Source organism: Dendrobium catenatum, unplaced genomic scaffold, assembly GCF_001605985.2.
Source record: "Dendrobium catenatum unplaced genomic scaffold, ASM160598v2 fragScaff_scaffold_390, whole genome shotgun sequence".
Classification (NCBI taxonomy): Eukaryota; Viridiplantae; Streptophyta; class Magnoliopsida; order Asparagales; family Orchidaceae; genus Dendrobium; species Dendrobium catenatum.
The window spans coordinates 6,661,779-6,681,552 of NW_021318852.1; the positions used below are offsets into that span (position 1 = coordinate 6,661,779).

General features: G+C 34.3%; 1 protein-coding gene across 3 annotated transcripts in view; it reads right to left on the reverse strand.

Annotated features, from left to right (window-relative positions):
* Nucleotides 1-19,774, reverse strand: part of LOC110097523 (protein SCAI homolog) — a 43,613-nt gene that overhangs the window by 11,749 nt on the left and 12,090 nt on the right. For all 3 annotated transcript variants that reach the window (XM_020823938.2, XM_020823937.1, XM_020823936.1), the window contains exons 5-9: nt 10,027-10,093; nt 9,742-9,948; nt 8,703-8,794; nt 2,561-2,749; nt 1,996-2,132 (exon numbers count right to left, since the gene is read on the reverse strand). In XM_020823938.2, coding sequence (XP_020679597.1) covers nt 1,996-2,132; nt 2,561-2,749; nt 8,703-8,794; nt 9,742-9,948; nt 10,027-10,093 — 692 coding nt within the window. The remainder of the gene's footprint in view (nt 1-1,995; nt 2,133-2,560; nt 2,750-8,702; nt 8,795-9,741; nt 9,949-10,026; nt 10,094-19,774) is intronic.

Genomic DNA, 19,774 nt, shown 5'->3' on the forward strand with positions numbered 1-19,774 from the left:
ACTATCAGTATTGCCAAGGATCCAATACATCATGACAGAATAAAACATGTTACTATTGATAGACACTTTATATCTGAGAAAATAGAGAACTCAGAAATTGAAGTAGTATATATCCCAACTCATGAACAACTTGCCAATTTTCTAACAAAGGCACTACCGGGCTCTCTACTTGATAAGTTTGTTTGCAAGTTAAGATCGCACAACCTGTACAACCCAACTTGAGGGACAGTGTTGAATCACACCGCTAAGAGGAGTTCACGTCAGCAATCCGTGAGCAGCAATCTGAGGGTTACAGTTGGAGATCCGAGGGCAGCTATTTGAGAGCTATAGTTGGAGATCCGTGGGCAATAATCTGAGGGTTGCAATTGGAGATATGTGGAATATGATTATTATAATTAATTAAATTAAATATTTTTCCTTTTTCTATTTATTCTTCTAGAATGTCTATATATGTAATGATTCCAAAAAATAGAATAGAATTTGAATTTCCCTCTAAACAAATTCTTCAATAATTTCTATTTGGAATACCATTAGAAACTTGAAACTAAGAAAACTTTAAGATTAATTGAAAGTCACATATGTAGATCAATAACAAAATTGTTAAAAAAGAATAATAAAAGAAAAGTAAAAATCAATATAGTAATCAAGTCTCAAGGTTATGCAACTAGATAACCTCCCCGTATAATTTTTAGTCTCCCACCGGGCAAAGGAGTAGACTATCAACCATACGTTTATTCATAAATCATTTGTTTGTCTTTTTTTATATGCCTAAGACTCCTTTTTATTATCACGAAGTCCACCTAAATTTTCCTATTCACTCATATTGTCAGCCAGCAAAAGTTGCGCTAGACAAAGAAACAAAAATCTCAAATCCAGCTAGCCCGCAAAATCTGCAAACTGCAAATCCCCACACTAAGCAGCTGCAAATAGCTAATGGAATATATTAATGCAGAGACAACAGACTGCACAAACCAATCCACTGCTAAAGCAAGCTGTCACAGCTAGAGAGCCCAAAAAATTCAAGAACAAAACATAAAAGCATCCAATGAAGAACCATCTACACTCATTCCATTGCCAAAGCAAACCCTTAGGTTATCAATACAAATCATCCTCCATTATAGGCATGTTTTCTTAAAAGTAAAAGAAAAAGAATTCTAAGCATAACCTGCTAGTGAAATAAAACACTAAAATGACTATAAAAAATGCATCTCTAATATTGCTCGTATTAAAGCTATCAACTTGCATTTTATGCTTATAAACTTTAAATTTCCATAAGTGCGGAAATTCTGGACCCATTCAAAGCTGCGGACAACAGGCATGCACTCAGTTGGAAAGAAAAATGGTTGCCAGAGTTTTGGAATTCAATCGAAAAGGTGATGGAGCGGACAACAGTCATGGAAGATATGAAAGCAGTTGTTACAGATCAGAAATTTAGACAGAGAGCAGCAGTCAAACCAGACAGTTATGGAAATTGGACCAGTTGGATCCTGCAGATTTTACTGCATTGATTCGCTTTTGCACACCCAATCCAGTCCAGGAAATCCTGCCACATGCTAAATGAGAGGCCCTGACTAGTTAGTTACTTATTTCCATAGGAAGATAAATAATATTATTTATTTACTTTTTATTTTTACTATTTTCCTTTTCCACTCACTCGATCAGTCACTCTTTAGTCCTCAACTTGTACTATGTATCCTCTGTATATATAGTTTAATTGTGCTTTGCTCATTTACATAATAATTAAAAGTATTTTTCTTCTATGTTTTCAACAACAATAAATACAAGATTTGGGCCATGTAAAACATAACAAACTTCTCAGCAGGAATGAAAGCACGGGAAGATTTTCCACATTAAAAAAAATATATACTAAAGGTTAAAAAGATTTTGCAGAGTTTAGATTATTCACTTGACCAATGGCAAAAGGCTAAGAGCACGTGTAACCAAATAGGTACAAACATTTCAAAAGAATGAACAAAAGCAAGCTTAAGAAGTTACCTAAGAAGAAATCGCCTCAAAAATGGATCACCCAATACCTCAATCCAAATTGGATGCAGTTCATCAGATGCCAGTAAAGCATTTTCCCAGTCATTTAATGAAGATGAAAATAACTTTTCAGCATTGTTATAAGTTTCCTGAAATGAATGGCTCAAATCAGCACTAAAAAAAGTACCATGGAAGATTACACACTCGAATCAAAGTAAACATTAGCAGACCTCAGGTAACAATTGGTTATTCCAAAATTACTAAATTTTAATTAAAAAAAATTACCGCTTCCTTACGTGGTACAAATATTAGGACTGAAAATTTATTTTTCACAAAAACTCAACCAAAAAGTATTTTAGCAAAACATTAGATAGTTTTTTCCAATAACTAATGATTAATTAAGACATGGTAAAATTCCATAGATTTGTAAACATAGGTATAGATCAAGATCAACAATCTTAATTTTTTTAATTCTGGAAGCCCATGTTTGAAATCAAATTGGATGAAAAAGTTTTAATGTCTATTAATAGAATAAGAGCATATATCACTTATTGTTGTGTGCATGGTAGATACTTGCCTTTTCCATATTAATGCCAGACACACCCAGCAAGATGCAGAAAGCTTGAACCGGAGCTGTTAGGAACATAGTGAATTGGCTAATATTTTGATTGCGGGAAGACTCACTAGCAGCTCCCATGGCTGGAGACTGAGATGTTGGAGAGAGTAACATAGCCATGGTCTCTCCTTTCTCTTCCCCATGAATGACCTGTAAAATATCCATTATTCACCTCAAAAAAGTTGTCAAACCATAATATTTACAATTCTGTTAAATATTTGATCAATGACAACCCGTAACTCATATTAAGATGTATCGCTAAAACAAAATACTATATCAAATTGAACTTTCCAGTTTCATTTTGTGAAAATATTTCCCTAATTTTCCCCAGTGCTCCGCCCTCTTTCTTCTTTAATGCTTACTACCTCATGGATTTCTGACTTCCACCCTCTTCCTTAGTTTACCGGCCACTTCATGGATCTGTGAGAAGCCTGCTACAAACTCACCAATCCGTGGGGCTATACTAATTATTCGTAGTTATTTACATTCTCTACTTTTTTATATTTCCTATTAGAAGTTCTCATAGGATTGTATAAATTCTATAAACATTGGAATGAAACATTGCAATAAACTATTCTTCAATTATTTTCATACTATAAGAGCTCTATAAATTTTATTTATAAGAGTCCTCTACTCTTTCTTTCCTTCCGGATTTCCTATAAGAATCTTTTACTACCCCTATGAACAAACTGCTTCCACAATTTCCTCTCCATGAATAACAATAACAGTACTTAAATTCCAGATGTCTTAAGTTCCATTAGGACTAAGGGATTTGATCCAGATCAAATAAAAAGGTTACAAAACATCCATTCATATCTGTTAAATGAACATAACTATCTAAAGCAATTGCAATTGGTCTACATGTTCTTGGAGGGAAGGAAAAATTAAGCTATTTACCTAGCACTGAACTGAAGCAAAGATCCCATGTTTAAAGTTTTGGATGAACATGACTCTTTGGAGCTATTTTAGTTATAGAACTTTATGGCTCTAGAGATAAGTGATATGCGCCTATTACTCCATTCGACAAAGGAAATATATGATATGATAAGTCGAGCATATTCCAAAGTTCATAATGCCGCACAAATCTATGAAATTAAGACCAAAATCTCATCCACAAAGCAAAGCAAGCAAGATGATCCATCACAGAACATGCCAACCTATTGCAAAGCCTATGGAAATAAATGGCTTATTTTCAATGCATCCAAATAAAATATAGCAAAGATACAGCTCTGCTTTAAAGGTTTGTTGAAAAAGGCTAGATATATGATTTCTTTGTTAGATTAAATATTGAATTTGATGCTTTAAGTGTATATATTATCAAAAGAAAGGATTTTTCATCCCTAAAAAAATTCATTGCCATTATACAAAGTGTAGGAAAAAAAAAGGTGAGTCATGATCCCCAACAACCTAATGGAGGGCTTAACCTTTAATATCAAAGGCTGACAACATCAAGAGCTTGGACTCAAAGCCCTCTCCTATTAAGGATCACAAACAACCAAACCTAGCATAGATTATCAATAGAGATAATATATGGTGCACATATTGCAAGAAGGCTCATCCTACAAATGAAAGATGCTAGAAACTTTTTGGCAAACCATAAAATCAAAACTGGTTGAGACAAATCAAGACAGATAGGCAAAACATGAAACATATGCATAGATAATATATGTGGAAAAAGATGACACCAAATAATCACCCACTATGTTCCACAATAAGGAAATATAAAGGATAAAAAACTTGTTATGCTCATTGGAGAAAACATCTACTGCAAATACTTTCTCATGCCTTTAAAGTCACAGAGATGCTCATTTATAGTTCCTATATCATTGATTCACAAGCTAAATATCATTTCATCAACTCCTCTCGTAAATTTATTTTATATACCATTATTCATAACAACAAAAAATAATCATTGCTAATGGATTTTGTCAACCATGGATAGTAAAACGATATTCACATAAGCAAATATCTTACATCTGAAATGTTAACTAAATTACTTACCAGCCTGTATTATGTTGAGTTTTATCATTCATATTGTGATTTTCATGAATACTGTAAGAGTACACTTGAACTTGTTTAAAAAAGATATAATTTCTATGATAATGACTACCACCTTGAAAAATCAAATAATTAAGAAAACTCCATACAACCTTTAGTATTATGTCTTCTTTCATAAATCCAATAAAAAAATAATTTGGCTTCAACATCTACATCTTGTTCAACCATCCTTTCTTATTCTAAAAACTATGTTTCTTCATAAATAAAAGAAATCAATATTAAAGAAATGTTTGTGAACCAGCAAAACACATGCATCAATTTAACAATGAGTGACATAAGAACTCTTGTTATTTTTTCTCTCATTCATAAATGCCAATTAGGTACCATTCTGTACACCTAACATCTCTAGAGCTTAATGGTTTATCTTTTATTGATACTTGTCTCACACTCTCAGGTATCATAGACTGTTCTACAAAAGATAAAAAAGATGTGAGAGACACATTTTTCACCATTTACAATATGATCAAAAATAAATTTAACATTGAAATAAAAATTTGATCTAACAATTCCAATAATTATTTTAACCACTCTCTCATGCTTACAAGAGAAATGAATAACGCATAAGTCCTCTTACATGTATACACTACAACAAAATAAAGTTGTTGGACAAAAAAATGGACACATACTTGCTATCATAATGACTACTTTTTTTCAGAAGAATGCCCTAGAAAATTATTCGGGAAAAGCAATTTTAATGACTACTCACGTCATAAATGGGTTATATACGAGGGTTCTTGGGTTCAAAAGTCCTATATAAATCCAAACCAATTTTTTCCTCACTTCAACGCCTAAAATAACTCGTTTTCAAAATATTTGTAATGTTGTCTTTGATCACACACATTTAAAAAAAAAAAAAAAAAGATTGATCCACCTCAAATTAAATGTATTCATTGGCTATTCTCTCACACGGAAGAGATACAAAAATTACGAACCCTCCCGGGAGAAAGATGTATATGTTCATTGATGTAAGTAAAGAAGATTATTACATTATTATTACTTACTATCATGAAGAAATATCATTCACAAATGATAAAGATATTTTTTTCTCATCAGAATCGCCCTTTCTTACCACTCATTCCAGCAAACAACTCTATCTCATAATCAATCACCCTTATTTAAATCAAGCCTATATCTGAATCACTTTCTACTTGGCCAACATAGCTTACTAGGGAAGAAAAACATCAATTCCTCAATCTATGCAAGTTCAAGCATTAAAAAACAGAATAAATCCGTCATTGAATCTACTAAAGGAACTATTGAACCAACAACTAAATGGAAACTCAGTAGCATACTTTTCTAAGAAAGATATACCCTTTTTGTTATAAGCAAACTGCACTTCAAGAAAGTGTTTTGGTAGTCTTAGAACTATAGTGACAAGCCGACCAAACATTTTAACAAATAATGCATAGCCTCAAAAATGCCCTTTTGATCACTCTTAATAAGATGACATCAACATAGGCAGTCAATATGATTGAGCTTGATGGTGTATGCTTGATAAAGATGGAATGATCTATAGTGCTACTGCATAGGCTCATCTCAATATGTAATTGGCAAATCAAACACGAAGGCTTCCATAAATGAAATTATTTAGAAAACATTCTTGTGCAACATACCCAAAGGTTCTTCCATATAAACTTTCACATTAAGATAGTTATAGAGGAAGACAAACCTACATCCATTTGTAGTAGAGCACAGCCTTGATTGATAGCCATAGATACGAGAATACAAAAAATTAAGCCTAACAATGGTAAAAAGAGTGTTAACCTATGTGACCTCCCTTGGCCAACAATCAATTATTTGATTGATGGAACAATAAGGATAAAAGTTTACTATGAACATCCATCATCAATCAATTAATTTAACCCCAAAATGGGGGAAACCAAATCCATATGTGACAATTGCATATATCACGTATGTCAACATCCATATCCTATTTTCACAAAAGATTTTGTAATGCTTCCCTAAATGCCTTGGGAATATATATAGATGACAAGAAGGCATATGAACAAAACAAATCAAAAAGTAGTAAACTCTACAAGCTTTCACCACCAATCATCTTTCTCGAACTAAGATCTTGAAAGACACAATAAGAGGGATAAAATGTTGTTGAAAAATTATGAGTCATTGTAAGACTGAACAAATCAATTCATTAAAAATTATGGGACATAAAATATCGAAAAGAGTTTGAGATTGGGAAAGATGTACAATGTTCTTTCCAGAAAAGGGAGGGGGAACCATTGGCAACAAAAGGCAGATGGCGGCAAAAAAAACATGTGGAGATATGAAATTAATTAGTGATTAACCATCATGTAAGACGAGGCACTTGAATCTAAAACTCAAGAAACATCTAAAAAGATAATTGCAGCTAATCCATAAGAAGAGATCGCATGGGAGGTAGAGTTGTCTAAGATTGTTGAAGAAGTCTATAATAGTCTTCCTGAGAAAAAATAACTGATCCAAAGGAGGCACTTAAAGGATCAAGCAGAGTTGGACCAGCTGTGGAAGCAATGCTAAGCAACAAAGGGGTAACCAAATTTCTCTCGGGAACATTCAAGATAATGATTGGTAAAACTATAATGAGTGTAGGGAAAAAGGTATTACATTCATGTTTGCTACTAGTCCTATTGCCACATCCACAACACCAACCCTGGATACAATAGCTAAAGCTGATAATCAGGAGTTGAAACGATAGCATTGAAGAGTGCAGCGACTCAAAGAACACAGGATAGAGCAATCAAAATTATAGGGATTAAAGAGTTGTCAGTAACTGAAATTGCTTATCCTGCAAGGAAGAATAACCACCAAAGATAAAATTGGTAATAAAAATTTCTGTAATCTGTTTCTACCAAATAGTTGGGTCAGAAGTGACGGGGCAATATTGAAGTAGCTTGTCCCATTTGCCTCTAAAAATATTATAGTATCCTTATATTTGCATATAATTTTTTTGGAGAGAAAATATCTCAAATTAAATAGTGTAAATACTGCAGATGACATTTTCCTAAACGAATGCAAAGCAAAGTCCCACATCTTCTTGATTGAGTCTTGATATTTAAGGTAATTAAAAATTAAGTATATTGAGCAACCAGTAAAAAAGGCGTAATCGAATGCTTTCCATCTGAAAAACTTCAGTTTATTGATATCTAGAGATGATGCATCAAGGTGGAGTTTATCATAACTGACAATAAAGTACAAGGCCCTCGACCACCAAACATAATTGCTACCATTGAGTTTGATGTAAGGAATGATGTTGGACGAGGTTTTTGAGTCCTTGAAACTAGATTGACAAGCCATGACATCATTTGTGAGAGCCATAGAATTTGAGAGCTAATTCAAATATATAAGAAATGGAGATGTAGCATGTACAAAGTGGTTGTGCTCTAAGTAGCAAGCGAGCATCAACAAGAGAAATGGATAATCATAATAGAGCGAAGCAAACAGATGTGCTGACACTAGGGAGGGGGAGGGTCATTGCGATCACAAGCATGAACGAGATCAAGAGGGAAGGCATCTAGCAAATTGAGTGATTGAACAGAAAAGTACAAGGGCTAGCATGAGCATATGGAAAGCATGAAGGCAAGAGGTAAGATCGAGCGTGTGCATGTGGATTGTAGGCAAAAGATAAGCTTGGGACACAAGCAGATATTAAGGAAGGAGTTGACAAGGGAATAGGAGATGGGATGGCTATGGCCTAATACCATGTTGACGAAAAAGGATTTTGGGTCTTAATAATTAGAAACCTCCCTTATTTATAGTAGTAGAATGAGTACTATGTTCTAGGGAATACTCAAATAAACATAAATCACTCTCCAAATATCAAGCATTTTCTATTTTAATGTTCCCTTAGGTTAACCTAGGAGATGAAATACCTCTGTTTTAAAGCATATTAGTAAGCCTAGCAAGTAATTTTCAAGATCATATGCAACATTGTTTTTACATATCTTAAGGGAGGAACAAAATAAGTATGCTTTCGAAAACTTTTTGTTTTCACGACTGGGTGATGTTTTGCAAGAAAAGGAGGGTGGGGAGGGGAAGTTGATAAACCTGCCTTGAATGCATGACTGTTATTACTGTCAATAATGAGAAAAAGCGGCTTTCTTGTAAATGGAATCAAGTCGCAAGGATGCAAGCTGTTGGAACCTGCATAAACCAACATAAATTCATTAGCAATGTGAAAAAGCAGGTTATACTGAAATGACAACAAGACTTGCACGCAAATAGACTCCATCGCAAAAGTTAATGTCTAAACAGAAAATTATTATCATTTTGTTCAGAAATCATACAAGTAAATAACTGAATAATAGTGCATACAAACACTCTTGTATTCAATCTCCATAAATTAAATGCATAGTTTTCCGATTTCCTCAAGCATAATTAAAAAATTGGTTTCAAGTTTGAGAGATGAACATTAAAACTACCAGATACAAATTTTCTGAAAAGAAACAACAATACAAAAGGAAAAGAGAGACTATGCAATGACCCAAAAATCACTAAGAGAATTTAAAGTTAAATAAGGATAATTAATGGTTGATTAAGGCTAGTTAAGAAACTCATCCAGATAAAATTTATCTGAATGCAAAGTACGATGAAATAAATAATAAACAACTCCTATTGATGTTAAAAAATATTTAAGAAAAAGTTGAAGCATATCAAAGTAAAAACTTGTAATTACAGCATTTGATACGCAAGATGTAAGTCTAAAAACTAGCCATTACAACATATAATATGCAAGATGCAAGTGCTCTCATAATAATTATCATAATTCTTATGTATATAACTTATACTAACTAATAATTACACGTAAACAATTATATTTAGATAATGGTTTGGGTGGCTAGGACCACACAAGAGAAAGCGGGGGGAGAGAGAGAGATGAGAAGAGAATATGAAAACCACAGGAAATCAACAGAGAGAGACTGAGAGATGGAGAAACGAGGTGATCAACTTTGTCAACAGCTTGAAATCGAAACAAAAAGAGGAGATTTAAAAAAAAAACAGAGAGGGCAAAGTAGACGCCTTTGTTTCTGCGAGCACCAGCCCAAGGAGAGAGAGCATATGAGAGAAAGGAGATTGTTTGGAAAACGTGCCTTTAATTCCTCGTGAGCCTAACCACAAGAAAGCTTCTTCTTTGTCATTGTAGCTCTCCTTGCTCTGCGAGGAAGTATCAAATGGATTTTTGATCGGAGAGACTTGTGGAGAGGTCATACCAGCATCTGTAGAGTCCCCTCTTTGTTTCTCAGCATCAACAGAACACTTAGAACTTAACAGCATAGGATAATTTTCTCCAATTTCTCCTACAAGGTTTTCACAAATGCATAAAATTCTAAATTAGGAATGAATATACATCAAAAGAAAGGCAAGCATGGTGTGACCTGAAGCTGAAAGATAAATTAGCAGAATTCCATCAGGAGGTAGCTCTTCACATATGGTGGCAAGAACCTATCCCATAAATGATGACAATAATATTGAATGGATTAGATTAAGAAGTATACATAATAGGCAGCAATACTAGAGGTAATGCAAATCATGTTCCAAAGTGGAAGAATCCAATTTTTGCAGTAGAGGACAGGTTTAACCGTATGCCCTACTTTATATACCATGTGCTGGCGAAGGCTCGCTATAGACAAATAAGCAAACAGAAAAACAGTACCAATGTATGTGAAACTTGTCTACAGAAAAGTAAATGTTTCAATTTACATGAATTGTTGAAAATAGAATGTAAAGGCCCCTGATAATCTAATATCATCTTAAATAATAAAATGCAAGCAAATAGTTTGATGATCATTAAATCATTCAAAAAAATAGAGAGCATTTATGAACAGTGCACGGCATAGATAATCCATATATAAGAAACTTCTAAATTATTTTTAAAAGGAAAAAGGCATATTTAAATGCTGGATGGAAAGGTCTCTCAAATACACCCAATGGAACAATATAAACAAATTTAACTAGTAAGTATTTGAATAATTCCATGGGAACTGATTGTAGTCAGCATGTTCTTTAGAAAAAGAACCATTATCAACATCAAAACTAATCTCAATTCCCCTCCATCTTATGACCTTATGGGTTGTAGGGCAGACACTGATTCCATCTAAGGGCCATATCTGGATTGCTTTAAATATTATGTATGTAAATCCCAAAATAAATTAGGACTGAACACCTACATTCATTCAACCTAAACTTTTTTTGTTGCCTTTTCACTATTATCTCTTTTTTTTTTTTTTTTCATACCATAAGTGACATTTTGCACAATAAGCAGAAAATTTTCTTAAAATATTGATCAACCCATTTTTAATTTGATTCACATGGTTACGTAATTGATATTTTACTTCAATTGAACTAAGCATCGGATGTGAATTTCCTAAAGCTACTTTGCAGTATTGATTTGGTATTTGTCCTTGTTGACCTTCTTATATATTCCAATATTAATTTGAGTGCCTGCAACAAGAACGATGGTCGACTAATGCAACTCCACGCAAAGCTGGTTCGAAATGGCTCAATTACAACCAAAATCACAAGAGCACCGCCCGTTCACAAAATGGACTGCACTGATGCGTCAAGATTGATGAAAATATTAAAGAAGCATCCTCCATGACCAACTCGATGGAATACAATGAAAACGCCAGTCTACGGACATGACATTATGAAATCATTTGAACGTCATTTGTTCGCAAAATGGTTTACACAATTAATTTTGAAACGTTGAAATTACCCAAAAAAAAATCCCCCGTGTTTGATTCAAATGAATGAAATTGAAAATTATGGACTATGAATGTGACATTGCGCGAAATTATCCAAACTTCATTCCTTCATGAAACATATTACGCCAACACGTCCGAAACACCAAAATTACCTGGAAATGACCCATATTGTCACACAGTCAAAATGTAAGATTTTCCTATGCTCGAGTCAATCTACAATGTATATATATAACCTATATCCCAACAAAATGTTGCCCTTAACCCTAAAGTTTTGGTGTGAACAGCACTATAACGATAAATCAAACATTGTGTCTATCCCTTAATTCGACTGGCAGCACCAAAAAAAATGTAATAACCTAATCGATCCAACCCCCTCTCGCTTTTACTCTCACGCCCTCTCTCTCCCCATATTCCTCTCACTACCATCATCTGTGTTTTCACACTCTAAATACAGAGAAACTTATGCACCTTCTCTCTTCCTTTCCTCTCTTTCTCCTATTGTTGTCGAAAGGTCGTCTACAAAAGAGCTCCTCATCCAAAGGGATGCACTCCTCATAACGATGATTGAATAGGAAGCGCATATATGCCTTTCAACTCCCGCAGTGTAATGGCCCGCTCCTCCAAACTAATCCAACGCTTATTAGTGACAGGATCCCAAAACTTAATCACTCATATGACCCAGAAAGGATGAATGCTTACAAAACTAAGTAACTAGACATGTATATACATATATATATATATATACATACATATATATATATGTATGTATATACATATATATGTACATACATATATATATATGTATATACATACATATATATATGTATATACATGTCTAGTTACTTAGTTTTGTAAGCATTCATCCTTTCTGGGTCATATGAGTGATTAAGTTTTGGGATCCTGTCACTAATAAGCGTTGGATTAGTTTGGAGGAGCGGGCCATTACACTGCGGGAGTTGAAAGGCATATATGCGCTTCCTATTCAATCATCGTTATGAGGAGTGCATCCCTTTGGATGAGGAGCTCTTTTGTAGACGACCTTTCGACAACAATAGGAGAAAGAGAGGAAAGGAAGAGAGAAGGTGCATAAGTTTCTCTGTATTTAGAGTGTGAAAACACAGATGGTAGTGAGAGGAATATGGGGAGAGAGAGGGCGTGAGAGTAAAAGCGAGAGGGGGTTGGATTAAATTATGTGACTCCCTTGCAACAATCAAATGATTTGATGATGGACAATAAGGATAAGAAAGTTTACTATTGAACATCCCATCATCAATAATTTAACCCCAAAATGGGGAAAACCAAATCATATGTTGACAATTGTCCTATATCAGTATGTCACATCCATATCTATTTCTCACAAGATTTGTATGCTTCCCTAAATGCCTTGGGAAGTATTATATAGATGACAAGAAGGCATATGAACAAACAATCAAAAGTAGCAACTCTACACAGCTTTCCCACCAATCATCTTTCTGAACTAAGATCTTAAAGACACAATAAGAGGGATAAAAATGTTGTTGAAAAATTATGAGTCATGTAAGACTGAACAAATCAATTCATAAAAAATTATGGACATAAATATGAAAAGAGTTTGAGATTGGGAAAATGTTACAATGTTCTTCCAGAAAGAGGGGGAACCTTTGGAACAAAAGGGAGAGGCGCAAAAAAAACATGTGGAGTATGAAATTAATTAGTGATTAAACCATCATGTAAGACGAGGCACTTGAATCTAAAACCAAGAAACTCTAAAAAGATAATTGCAGCTAATCCATAAGAGAAACGCTGGGAGTAGAGTTGTATAAGATTGTGAAGAAGTCTATATTAGTACTTCCTGAGAAAAAATAACTGATCCAGTGGAGGCACTTAAGGATCAAGCAGAGTTGGACAAGCTGTGGAAGCAATGCTAAGCAACAAAGGGGTAACCAAATTTTCTCTCGGGAACATTCAAGATAATGATTGTAAACTTATGTGTAGGGAAAAAGGTATTACATTCATGTTGCTACTAGTCGCTATGCCACATCCACAACACCAACCCCTGATTACAATAGCTAAAGCTGATAATCAGGAGTTGAACGTAGCATTGAAGAGTGCAGCGACTCAAGAATAACAAGGATAGAGCAATTCAAATTATATGGAATTAAAGATTTGGTCAGTAACTCGAAATTGCTTATCCTGCAGGAAGAATAAACACCAAGATAAAATTGTAATAAAAATTTCTGTATTGTTTCTACCAAATAGTTGGGTCAAAGTGACGGACGCAAATATTGAAGTAACTTGTTCCCATTTTTGGCGCATCTAAAACTATTTAGTTCCTTAATATTTTGAATATAATTCTTTGAGAGAATTCTCAAATTAAATAGTGTAAATACTGCAGATGACATTATCAACGATTGCAAAGCAAAGTCCCACATCTTTCTTGATTGAGTCTTGATATTTAAGGTAATTAAAAATTAGTATATTGAGACAACCAGTAAAAAAGGCGTATCGAGCTTCCATCTAAAAACTTCAGTGTATTGATATCTAGAGATGATGCATAAGTGGAGTTTAATCAATAACTGACAATAAAGTGACAAGGCCCTCGACACCAAAATAATTGCTACCATTGAGTTTGATGTAGGAATGTGTTGGACGAGGTGTTGAGTCCTTTGAAAATAGAATTGACAAAGCCCCATGACATCATTGTGAGAGCCATAGAATTGAGAGCTAATTCAATATATAAGAAACTGGAGATGTAGCATGTACCAAAGTGGTTTGCCTAAGTAGCAAGCGAGCATCACAGAGAACAGGATAATCAATATTAGAGCGCAGCAAACAGTGTGCTGACACTAGGAGGGGAGGTTCATTGCGATCACAAGCATGAACGAGATCAAGAGGGAGGCATCTAGCAAATTTGAGTCGACTTGAGCAGAAAAGTACAAGGGCTGCATGAGCATCATGGAAAGCATGAAGGCAAGAGGTCAAGAGTCGAGCGTGTTGCATGTGGATTGTAGGCAAAATAAGATTGGGACACAAGCAGAATTAAGAAGGAGTCGACAAGGGATTAGGATGATGGTGATGGCTTGGTCCTAATACCATGTGGGGATGACGAAAAAAGATTTTAGGTCCTTAATATAGAAACCTCCCTTATTTATAGTAAGTAGAATGAGTTCTATGTTTAGGGAATATCAAATAAACATAAATCACTCTCCAAATATCAAGCATTTTCTATTTTAATGTTCCCTTAGGTTAACCCAGTAGATAATACCTCTTTTTAAAGCATATTAGTAAACCTAGCAAGTAATTTTCAAGATCATATTGCAACATTGTTTTCAATATCTTAAGGGAGGAACAAACTTAGTATGCTTTCGAAAACTTTTTTGTTTTCACGACGGGTGATGTTTTGCAGAAAAGGAGGGTGGGAGGGGCGGAACGGGGCTTTGATAACTGCCTTGAATGCATACTGTTATTACTGTCGAAATAATGAGAAAACAGCGGCTTTCTTGCTAATGGATCAGTCGCAAGGATGCAAGCTGTTGGAACCTGCATAAACCAACATAAATCATTAGCAATGTGAAAAAGCAGGTTATACTATATGACAAGCACAAGACTGCACGCAAAATAGACTCCTCGCAAAGGTTTTATGTCATAAACAGAATTATTATTTTGTTTGAGATAAATACAGGTAATAACTAGATAATTAGTGCTACCAAACACTCTATGTTATTCAATCTCATAAATTATAATGGCATATGTTTTCACCCGATCTCTACTCAAGCATAGATTAAAAAGATTGGTTTCAAGTTGAGACAAAATGAACATTCAAAACTACCAAATACAATTTTCTGAAAATGAAGACAAACAATACAAAGGAATAAGAGACTATGCACATGACCAAATCAGCTAAGAGCAACTTCAAAGTTACTATATGGAACATTAATGGATTGATTAAGGCTTAGTTAACGACAAACTCATCCAGATAAAATTTACTTGAATGCAAAGTACGATGTAAATAAAGTAAACAACCTCCGTATTGATGCTTAAAACATATTTAAGAAAAATATGTAAGCATATCAAAGTGAAAACCTGTGTAATTACGACATTGATACGCAGATGTAAGTCTAATAAACTAGCCATTAAACATATAATATGCAAGGCAGATGCTCTCATAATACATATCATAATGCTTATGTATTATACTTATATGATAACAATAATTACACTAACAATTTAATTTAGATAAGGTTGGGTGGCTAGCCACCACAAGAGATAAGTGGGCGAGAGGAGAGATGAGAAGAATATTGAAACACAGGAATCAACAGAGAGAGGACTGAGAGAATGAGAAAGAGTGACCAACTTTGTCAACAGCTTGAATCGAACAAAAAAGAGGAGATAAATTAAAAAACAGAGGAGGGCAAAGTAGACGCCTTATGTTTCTGCGCAGCACCAGCCCAAGGGAGCAGGAGCATATGGAGAAAGGAGATTGTTTGAATAACGTGCTTTAATCGTCGTGAGCCTTAACACAAGGAAAGCTTCTTCTTTGTCATGTCTAGCTCCTATGCTCTGCGAGGAAGCTAATCACAATGGCATTTTGATCAGGAGAACTTCTGGAGAGTCATACAGCATCTGTAGAGTCCCTCTTTTTGTTTCTCAGCATCAACAGAACACTTAAATAACAAGCTAGGAATAATTTTTCCCATTTCTCCTCACCAAGGTGTTTCACAAATGCATGAAAGATCTATAATTAGAAATGATATACATCAATAAGAAAGGCAAGCCATGGTTACGCTGAAGCTGAAAGATAAATTAGCAGAATTTCGATGCAGGAGGCTCTTCACATAGGTGGCAAGAAAACCTATTCCAATAATGATGACAATAATATTGAATGGATTAGATTAAGACAAGTTATACATAACTAGCAGCAATATCTAGAGGTAATGCAAATATGTTCCAAAGTGAAGATCCCATTTATTGCAGAAGAGGACAGTTCTAAACGTATGCCCTAACTTAGTTATACCATGTGCGTGGCGAAGGGCTCGCTATCAGACACAAATAAGCAAACAGGAAAAACATACCAATGTATGTGAAACTTGTTACAGAAAAGTAAATGTTTCAATTTACTCATTGAATTGTTGAACAATTAGAATGTAACCGCCTTGATAATCTGAACTATCATCTAAATAATAAAATGCAATGCATATATGTATTGATGATCATTAAACATTTCAAAAATAGAGAGCATTTACTGAACAGTGCACGCATTAGATAATCATATATAGAAACTTCTAAATTATTTTAAAGAGAAAAAGGATTTATAATCGATGGAAAGTTCTCAATATCCCAATGGAACAATATAAAACCAAATTTAACTAGTAATGTATTCGAATAATTCATTGGAAACTATTGTAGTCAGCATGTTTCTTTAGAAAAAGAACCATTATCCATATCAAAACTAATCTCAATTCCCTCCATCTTATTGACCCTTGTATGAGGTTGCTGGCAGAAACCTGATATTCCATCTAAGGGGCTATTCTGGATGCTTTAAATAATTATGTATGTAACCAAAGTAAATTAGGACTGAACCCTAATTTCATCAACTAAACTTTTTTTGTTGCCTTTCACTATTATCTCTTTTGTTTTTTTTTGTTGAAATACCATAAGTGACATTTGCCAATAGGCAGAATAATTTCTTAAAAATATTGAGTTCAACCCAGTTTTTAATTTGATTCCACATTGGTTACGTAATTGATTTTCTTCAATTGAACTAAAGATCTGGAGATGCATTTCCTAAGGCTCTACTTTGAGCAGTATTGATCTTGGTCATTCTGTCCTTGTTGACTTTTTATATTCAATATTGAATTGAGGCCTGCAATAAGAACGACTGGATCGACTAATGCAACTCCACGCAAAGCTAGTTCGAAATGGCTTCAAATTACAACACAAAATCACGAAGATCAGGCCGCCTGTTCAACAATGGAGCTGCACTGATGCGTCAAGATAATTGATGAAAATATTAAAGACAGCGTACCTCCATTGACCAACCGCATGGGCACATTGACAATGAAACGCCAGTCTACGGACAGACATTATGAAATTCTTAACAGGGTCATTTGTTCGCAAAACTGGTTTACACAATTAAATTTGAAACGTTGAAATTACCCAAATAAAAATACCCCGTGTTTGATTTCAAATGAATGAAATTGAAAATTATGACTATGAAGTGACATGCGCTAAATTAATCAAACTTCTTCCTTATTGAACATATTACGCAACACATCGTCGGAAACACCAAAATTACCCTGGAAATTGATCCCATATTGTCACCACAGTCCGAAATGTAAGATTTTCTATGCTCGGTCATACATCCTCTCTCCTCTCTTCTCTCTCTCTCTTCTCTTCTCTCTCCTCTCTCTCTCTCTTCTCTCTCTCGTCCTTCATATAATCGATATATTATATATATATTATATATAGATATATAAATATATTAAATATAATTATTATAAATATTATATATATAATTATTATGATATATATATACCATATCCAACAAAATGTTGCCCTTAACCCTAAAGTTTGTGTGGAACAGCACATAATAAATCAAACATTGTGTCTATCCTTATCGACTGGCAACACAACAAAAATGTAAATAACCTAATTCTATCCCCCCTCTCGCTTTTACTCTCACGCCTCTCTCTCCCCATATTCCTCTCCGTATACCATCTGTGTATTTCACACTCTAAATTACAGAGAACTTATGCACCTCTCTCTTCTTCCTCTTTTCTCCTATTGTTGTCGAAGGTCGTCTACAAGAGCTCCTATCCAAAGGATTGCACTCATCATAACGATGATTGAAGATAGACGCCATATATGACCTTTCAACTTCCCGCAGTTAATGCGCCGCTCCTTCCAAACTATCAACGCTTATTAGTGACAGGATACCCAGAACTTTATCCACTCATTATACCAGAAAGGATAAGCGACTAGTAACTAGACATGTACAATAATAATTTATTAGATACTACTTAATTTTATTATCTATAAAGTAGAATACTACGTATACTGTATGTTATTTTACTATGATGATATATATTAATTTATATATAATATATATTATATATGTATGTTGTAATATTATTTATATATTATAGTATATATATTATATATATAATATATTATGATTACCAACAAATACCTACCTTACCCTGCAAATTGGTGCGACCAACACTTAATAGCACATCATGCATTTTGTTGCCCCTTCATTTCAGTGGTAGCAAACAAACTTTTAATATATATAATTAACCTAATTATCCAACTCTCTCTCCTTTTCTTTTCACACCCTATCTCTGCTCCCGTTCCTCTCCACTTCTCCATCCATCTCTTTTTCACTCTCTAAAAGATAGAGAGAACTTTCACCCTCTCTTGCTTTTCTCTCGCTAAACAGAGAGCTTTGATTCTATCATTCCTCTCATGTATCTCTCTAATGAAATCTCACCTCTTAGTTCTCTTTCTTCTTGATCATTTATATATATGTCCTCTCATCATCTCGTTCTCAGATGATCATCTATCGAGAGAGTTTTCTATAAAAGAGGCTCCTTCTCTGAAGTAATACACTCCACATAACATTAGACATATAAGCAACCTTAGATATGGCTTTCAGTTACATGTGTTAGCTCCTAAGTGGCATTCATTCCAGCTAAAATTGCTCTTCATTAGGCTCCACTGAGTGGCATTCATTCCGATCTCCTCCAGGTTAACATTTTCCTACCAAAGAGAATATATATATGTTTCAATCCTAACTCTTCCGTCGGATCCGAAGATGTTCTAAAAAAACTTAAAAATCCGGTCCTTAATTTAATATCAAAAGAACTCTCGGAGGAACCACAAAGTCAACCAATTTGTTACAAACATTATTCGCTATAGACCAAGTACCATATTTGTTCAGAAGTATTTATTGACATCCATTTTGTGTCTTGTGCTCCATGATTGATTTAAGCAAGTCGCGATGAAGGATGACCAACAACGATGTCACATCAAATGAATAGGACTACAAGCCTCAATGTTGTGAAAATCAGTTGAATGTCATGTATTTTGTGAATGGACAAAGCTGGACATTCGAAGCACACAAACATCATTTACAAAGAAAAGACGCTCCTACTTGATATCGAGCAATGAGCTAAGAAAGATAGTCCACAAGGTCCCTCAAACATTGCCCATTCATGAAACTAATTGTGTGCTACCCTCTAACGTCAACATCACACAAAATGAAGCCATATGTAAGTTTTCGCGCGAGCCAAACACAAATCATCAGCGAGCATTGTGACAACATGAAATCGGGATGCATAAGAACAAGAACTCCCGCGAGGTGTCAACTCAGTCTTATATTTTACGTTATGTTAATTATCTTTATTATATTTTATTATATTATTATTATTATTACATTAAT